General features: G+C 46.3%; 1 protein-coding gene across 3 annotated transcripts; it reads left to right on the plus strand.

Annotated features, from left to right (window-relative positions):
• Positions 1-1,007: 1,007 nt before the first annotated feature.
• Positions 1,008-6,974, plus strand: tdp2b (tyrosyl-DNA phosphodiesterase 2b). 3 transcript variants are annotated; one of them, XM_029654684.2, is made up of 7 exons: positions 1,010-1,247; positions 1,804-1,934; positions 2,296-2,502; positions 4,028-4,119; positions 5,188-5,306; positions 5,464-5,634; positions 6,107-6,974. In XM_029654684.2, the coding sequence occupies exons 1-7, from the start codon at positions 1,113-1,115 to the stop codon at positions 6,386-6,388; spliced, it is 1,137 nt and encodes a 378-aa protein (XP_029510544.2). In that variant the 5' UTR covers positions 1,010-1,112; the 3' UTR covers positions 6,389-6,974. The 3 variants fall into 3 exon arrangements, with proteins under 3 accessions (XP_064876184.1, XP_029510544.2, XP_064876185.1); XM_065020113.1 differs by lacking the exon at positions 1,010-1,247 and adding an exon at positions 1,291-1,375; XM_065020112.1 differs by lacking the exon at positions 2,296-2,502 and having other exon boundaries at positions 1,008-1,247.
• Positions 6,975-7,205: the final 231 nt, after the last annotated feature.

Consider the following 7,205-nt stretch of genomic DNA (forward strand, 5'->3'; position numbering starts at 1 on the left):
GGGTTTTAGGAGTAGGGTGGTGGGTTTTTAGGAGTAGGGTGGTGGGTTTTTAGGAGTAGGGTGGTGGGTTTTAGTGAGTAGGGTGGTGGGTTTTAGGAGTAGGGTGGTGGGTTTTAGTGGTGGGTTTTTGAGTAGGGTGGTGGGTTTTTAGGAGTAGGGTGGTGGGTTTTTAGGAGTAGGGTGGTGGGTTTTTAGGAGTAGGGTGGTGGGTTTTTAGGAGTAGGGTGGTGGGTTTTAGGAGTAGGGTGGTGGGTTTTTAGAGTAGGGTGGTGGGTTTTTAGGAGTAGGGTGGTGGAGTAGGGTGGTGGGTTTTAGGAGTAGGGTGGTGGGTTTTAGGAGTAGGGTGGTGGGTTTTAGGAGTAGGGTGGTGGGTTTTTAGGAGTAGGGTGGTGGGTTTTAGGAGTAGGGTGGTGGGTTTTAGGAGTAGGGTGGTGGGTTTTAGGAGTAGGGTGGTGGGTTTTAGGAGTAGGGTGGTGGGTTTTTAGGAGTAGGGTGGTGGGTTTTAGGAGTAGGGTGGTGGGTTTTTAGGAGTAGGGTGGTGGGTTTTTAGGAGTAGGGTGGTGGGTTTTTAGGAGTAGGGTGGTGGGTTTTTAGGAGTAGGGTGGTGGGTTTTAGGAGTAGGGTGGTGGGTTTTTAGTGAGTAGGGTGGTGGGTTTTAGGAGTAGGGTGGTGGGTTTTAGTGAGTAGGGTGGTGGGTTTTAGGAGTAGGGTGGTGGGTTTTAGTGAGTAGGGTGGTGGGTTTTTAGGAGGGTGGTGGGTAGGGTGGTGGGTTTTAGGAGTAGGGTGGTGGGTTTTAGGAGTAGGGTGGTGGGTTTTTAGGAGTAGGGTGGTGGGTTTTTAGGAGTAGGGTGGTGGGTTTTTAGGAGTAGGGTGGTGGGTTTTTAGGAGTAGGGTGGTGGGTTTTTAGTGAGTGTAGGGTTAGATTGTATTTTGTTTAATTTCTTTTTTAAATTTCAAGCAAAGTAACAAGGAAGTTGTACTCCAGTCAGGTAGGTGGCGGTAATGCAACATTCATTGGCTGTCAACTGCTGTTAAACCTCAAATAAGAAGTAAAAATGCTTTTGCTTCGCATCTAAAACAAGATTACGTGTCGCTATAAAATTGATAAAACCATGAGTTATATCTCAAAGTCCGTGTCGACTTTAGAAGAAACGAGGACTGGTCTGTGTGATGAGTTTGTGTCCGTAACAGGATCCGATGGCGCCGTGGCTCAATGTTACCTTGCTGAAAATGACTGGGAAATGGAGGTATAGCTAAATATCCTGCTTCAATCAGTCCGTTTTATTAGTTAACATTGGAGGACTACACAACTTTGGAACACAGACCCTTTTTTCTCTCAGTCTGCAATAACAGAAGAGTCCAATTCAACATAAAAGTTGGTCAGAAATGATATTGCCTTAAAAACAGTTTCTAATATATAATGTAAAATCATTTTTTCCATCTTTAGTCGGATCGAGGCTACGCCGTGAGATATGTCTCGGGGAAAATGTAACCAACCCAGGGTTGGGAGATGACCGTGCACTCTTAATTAGACCACCAACTGAGAAATTGAGAATTTCAATACTGCTGTTTTTTTTCATCAGCATGCTAGGCTAACTAATGCTATAGCAGCACATTGGATTCGACAACACTTCCGGTAGCTGCTCATCCCAACGTTAGGGCGTCTTATTTCCATGGAATCCAACGCGTTGGACAATTACGTTACGTTAAATAACCTATCACTTTAGTTTTAAGGTCTGGAGGGGAAGAAAAACCCCATTAACCTTCTTCTCTATACTGCATGTATGTTGTGTTACCTTTCAGAGAGCTCTGAACTCGTTTTTCGAGGCTGACATGGAGGCTGTTTTTACAGTGGTAGATTCACCTAAAAAGGACACCAGCCCCCCTAAAGTTAAAAGACAGAAATTGGACAAACCACAGGGGAAAATAGACTGGTATGTAATTGTGATATATATTCATGCGTTGGCCTGTCTACAATATCAATGTTTATTTAGTCATTTTGGTAAGTGTAAAATAAACTGTGAGCCTCTTTAACCTTTATATAACTAGGCAAGTTATTTACAATGCTGGTCTAGATATTTTCTGTAGTCCAGCGTTTCCCAGTCCTGGGGGCCCAACGGGGTTTTAGTTACTGCCTTATCAATTACCCTCAACACTTTTGATTCCAATAATCAAAGGCTTGATGATGAGTTGAATCAAGTGTGTTAGTGCTAGTGCAAAAACCGAAATGCGCACCCCCTTTGGGCCCTCGGGACTGGAAAACACTGCCCTAATCTGTCCTTGCAAATCCTGCAGCATTGACCTGACCACAGAAGAGCCTGCCTGTTCCAGCAGCAGGGCCAAGTCAACCAACTCCTCCAAGTCAGTGGAACCCAAAGCTAAAGTTAAAACCTCTGAGGAGCAGGATGACGGCAAACTGTCACTGATCTCTTGGAATGTAGATGGTCTGGACACCGTGAACCTGGGAGAGCGTGCTAGGGGCCTCTGTTCCTATCTGGCCCTGTGAGTCGCTGTTCGTTAGCTGTCTTTAGTCAGCCATTATGGGACCATGTCAAATACTTTCCTTAACATCCTCACTCTTAACCCAAGGACTTTTCTCTGGGTTACTTGAATTGCATCCCAAATGGCACCCTATTCCCTAAATAGTGCACTACTTTAGACCAGGGCCCTATAGAACCCTATTCCCTATATTGTGCACTACTTTAGTCCAGGGCCCTATAGAACCCTATTCCCTATATTGTGCACTACTTTAGTCCAGGGCCCTATAGAACCCTATTCCCTATATAGTGCACTACTTTAGACCAGGGCCCTATAGAACCCTATTCCCTATATAGTACACTACTTTAGACCAGAGCCCTATAGAACCCTATTCCCTATATAGTGCACTACTTTAGACCAGGGCCCTATAGAACCCTATTCCCTATATAGTGCACTACTTTAGTCCAGGGCCCTATAGAACCCTATTCCCTATATAGTGCACTACTTTAGACCAGGGCCCTATAGAACCCTATTCCCTATATAGTGCACTACTTTAGACCAGGGCCTTATAGAACCCTATTCCCTATATAGTGCACTACTTTAGACCAGGGCCCTATAGAACCCTATTCCCTATATAGTGCACTACTTTAGACCAGGGCCCTATAGAACCCTATTCCCTATATGGTTTAGGGTTAGGGTTGAATTTTCATGTTGATTTTTAAGGTTAACCATATTACAATGATTTTGAGATACAAAGATTATATACTTTTTTTCTTCTGGATTTTGGAAATTCTCCCGCCGCCCCATTTTCATATCAGGGACCCCTAGTTTAGGAACAGCTGGCCTAGTGTTTTGGGGAACAGCTGGCCTAGTGTTTTGGGGAACAGCTGGCCTAGTGTTTTGGGGAACAGCTGGCCTAGCGTTTTGGGGAACAGCTGGCCTAGCGTTTTGGGGAACAGCTGGCCTAGCGTTTTGGGGAACAGCCGGCCTAGCGTTTTGGGGAACAGCCGGCCTAGCGTTTTGGGGAACAGCCGGCCTAGCGTTTTGGGGAACAGCCGGCCTAGCGTTTTGGGGAACAGCCGGCCTAGCGTTTTGGGGAACAGCCGGCCTAGCGTTTTGGGGAACAGCCGGCCTAGCGTTTTGGGGAACAGCCGGCCTAGCGTTTTGGGGAACAGCCGGCCTAGCGTTTTGGGGAACAGCCGGCCTAGCGTTTTGGGGAACAGCCGGCCTAGCGTTTTGGGGAACAGCCGGCCTAGCGTTTTGGGAACAGCCGGCCTAGCTTTGGGAACAGCTGGCTTAGGGCTCTGGCTTTTGGGTCTATGTAGAATACACACAACCTATGTGAAATGCATGGCTAACATCCTTCCTCTAAACTCAAGAACATGTCTCTGGGTTAGCCTACACTTCAGGCAGATCCAAAACGTCACGGGGGAATTATGGGACAAAATTCACAGAAATGTCTTTTTTGCATTTGAAATGGACACTAGTTGTGGATATGATGGGTCTGTCTGTTAACATATTTTAACGTCGTTCTCTCCTCTCCTTTAAGGTACACCCCTGACGTGGTGTTTCTGCAGGAACTCATTGAACCGTATGTTCAGTACCTCAAGAAGCGAGCCGTCAGCTACACCATCATTGAGGGTATGGTGTGACAGTTTTACCATATCAAGATAACACCTGCATTCCCATAGTAGCATAATACTTAGGATGCGCAATTAGTCACGGAAAGGGGGGGATACCTTATCAGTTGTTTAACTAAATGTGTTCAACTCAAATGTGTCTTCTGCATTTAACACCCTCTGAATCAGAGAGGTGAGGGGAGCTGCCTTAATCAACATCCACGTCTTCAGCGCCCGGGTTAACTGCCTCGTTCAGGGGAACAGTGGGCTAACTGCCTCGTTCAGGGGAACAGTGGGCTAACTGCCTCGTTCAGGGGAACAGTGGGCTAACTGCCTCGTTCAGGGGAACAGCGGGCTAACTGCCTCGTTCAGGGGAACAGCGGGCTAACTGCCTCGTTCAGGGGAACAGCGGGCTAACTGCCTCGTTCAGGGGAACAGCGGGCTAACTGCCTCGTTCAGGGGAACAGCGGGCTAACTGCCTCGTTCAGGGGCAGAACGACAGATTTTTACCTTGTCAGCTCGGGGATACGATCCAGCAACCTTTCAGTTGTTGGCCCAACACTAACCACTTGGCTGCTTGCTGGGCCAGTTAGGATGTTGAAACAGAACCAGTGTCTTATGTCTTCTTATGCCAAGGTAATGGGTTCGATTCCCGCTGAGGAATGTAATGTTGCTTTGAAAAATTATCTGCTAAATGACATATACAATGGGGCAAAAAAAGTATTTGGTCAGCCACCAATTGTGCAAGTTCTCCCACTTAAAAAAATGAGAGAGGCCTGTAATTTTCATCATAGGTACACTTCAACTATGACAGACAAAATGAGAGTGAAAAGAATCCAGAAAATCACATTGTAGGATTTTTAATGAATTTATTTGCAAATTATGGTGGGGCATTGGAGTCAACATGAGCCAGCATCCCTGTGGAACGCTTTCGACACCTTGTAGAGTCCATCCCCAGACAAAGTGAAAGGCTGTTCTGGGGTGCAACTCAATATTAGGTAGTTGTCCCTAATATATGTTGTAGAATCTCTGTGTGAGATATATATATAAATTATGCCATGACAAACACATTTTACTTCCTCAATGTCAGGAGGCGAGGAGGGGTACTTCACTGGGTTGATGCTGAAGAAGTCCAGGGTCAAACTCCTGAATAGTGACATCATCAGTTACCCGACCACTCAGATGATGAGGAATCTGCTCGTTGCTCAAGTAGGTTTTAATTTTAAACCCAGGAGTCTAAACGGGTCTTTATTACTACACAGCTTATCGTAGCGCTGTCGCTGTGTGAGTAGGTAGGTTTAATTTAAAACCCAGGAGAGTAAACGGGGTCATTGTCTTTATTATGTGCGTGTCCATTCGGCCTCAGGTGACGTTCAGGGACCAGGAGCTGTGCGTGATGACGTCCCACTTTGAGAGCTGTAAGGGACAGGCAGAGGAGAGGATGAAACAGCTGAGTGTGGTGCTGAAGAGGATGAGGGAGGCTCCCACTAACGTGACTGTCCTATTTGGAGGGGACACTAACCTGAGGGACGCCGAGGTTAGGTCTCTCTCTGCGTTATCCTGAAACCATTCTTTCTCTCTGGCCTCTCATTCTTTCTCATCAATGTCAAATGTATTTATAAAGCCCTTCGTACATCAGCTGATATCTCAAAGTGCTGTACAGAAACCCAGCCTAAAACCCCAAACAGCAAGCAATGCAGGTGTAGAAGCACGGTGGCTAGGAAAAACTCCCTAGAAAGGCCAAAACCTAGGAAGGAAACCTAGAGAGGAAACAGGCTATGAGGGGTGGCCAGTCCTCTTCTGGCTGTACCGGGTGGAGATTATAACAGAACATGGTCAATATGTTCATAGATGACCAGCAGGGTCAAATAATAATAATCACAGTGGTTGTCGAGGGTGCAACAGGTCAGCACCTCAGGATTAAATGTCAGTTGGCTTTTCATAGCCGATCATTAAGAGTATCTCGGATAGGAATCTGTCAACCCTTGATAACTTTATTTCTGTCTCAGGTGACCATGGTTGGAGGTCTGCCCGGTGGGGTGTGTGACGTGTGGGAGCAGCTGGGGAAGCAGGATCACTGCAGGTACACCTGGGACACCAAGGCCAACAGCAACAAGAGTTTACCGTATGTCAGCAGGTGTCGTTTTGACCGCGTCTACCTCCGACCGGCCAAGGAGGGCCCCGGGTCCCGGATGACCCCAGACCACATGGCTCTGGTGGGTTTAGAGAAGCTGGACTGTGGTCGCTACACCAGTGATCACTGGGGAATCTACTGCAGCTTTATCCTTTAGCTCCTGAGACTTAAGGGGGCCGTGTCCCAAATTGATCCCTGTAGTGCACTGCTTTTGACCAGGAACCAATACGAGACGGGGGAACATGTTTGCGTGCAGTGGTCCCAGCAGAGGCTAGAGGCTGAAGAGGTTAACTTTCCTAACGAACAGTTAAAAAGGTTATAGTTGCTCTAATATTGGATCGGTAGCAAAGCACAGTCTCTGTATGGCCACTGGCTGATCAGAGACGGCTGGCTCACCTTTTATTGTAGTGCCTTGAGCTGAGGACAGGAAGGTTTCAATCTTGCCTTGGTCACCTCACGCACCCTCAGAATGGAAATGTTGAATGTCCTCCTATTTTAGTGCACTACTTTGGACCAGAGACCATAAAACTGGTGAAAAGGAGTGCACTATACAGGGAATAGGGGTGTCATTTTGGACAGCAGCTGTGTGGATCTTATCCCAGTGTTTAAATGCTTTATGCTCTTGTCTCCTAATAGTCTTTGGCTCTCATTTTTTAATTCCAGAAGTCTTACATGTGTTGGTGATTTCCCTAAAGTCTGTTTTTAGTCCTGGCCATTGAAATAAATACGTTCTGGAATAAAAAGCTTGTTTTTCCCTCACTTCTAATGACATCGTTTAAACACCTAGGCACAAATTATCAGGTCAAAATGCTTATCAATTTCCATGACAAAGGTTAGTTGAGGAGACATCTGTTCCCCTCTCGCTGCCTTCTGTCAGAATTTGATTGGCCAATTTTATTTTATTTATTTTAAAGGAAGAAAGAGGACATGTCACGAGGCTAAAAAAGCTTCTTTTTTTTCAAGTTGGTGTCCTC

Source organism: Oncorhynchus nerka, linkage group LG7 (genome assembly GCF_034236695.1).
Source record: "Oncorhynchus nerka isolate Pitt River linkage group LG7, Oner_Uvic_2.0, whole genome shotgun sequence".
In the NCBI taxonomy this organism is placed as follows: domain Eukaryota; kingdom Metazoa; phylum Chordata; class Actinopteri; order Salmoniformes; family Salmonidae; genus Oncorhynchus; species Oncorhynchus nerka.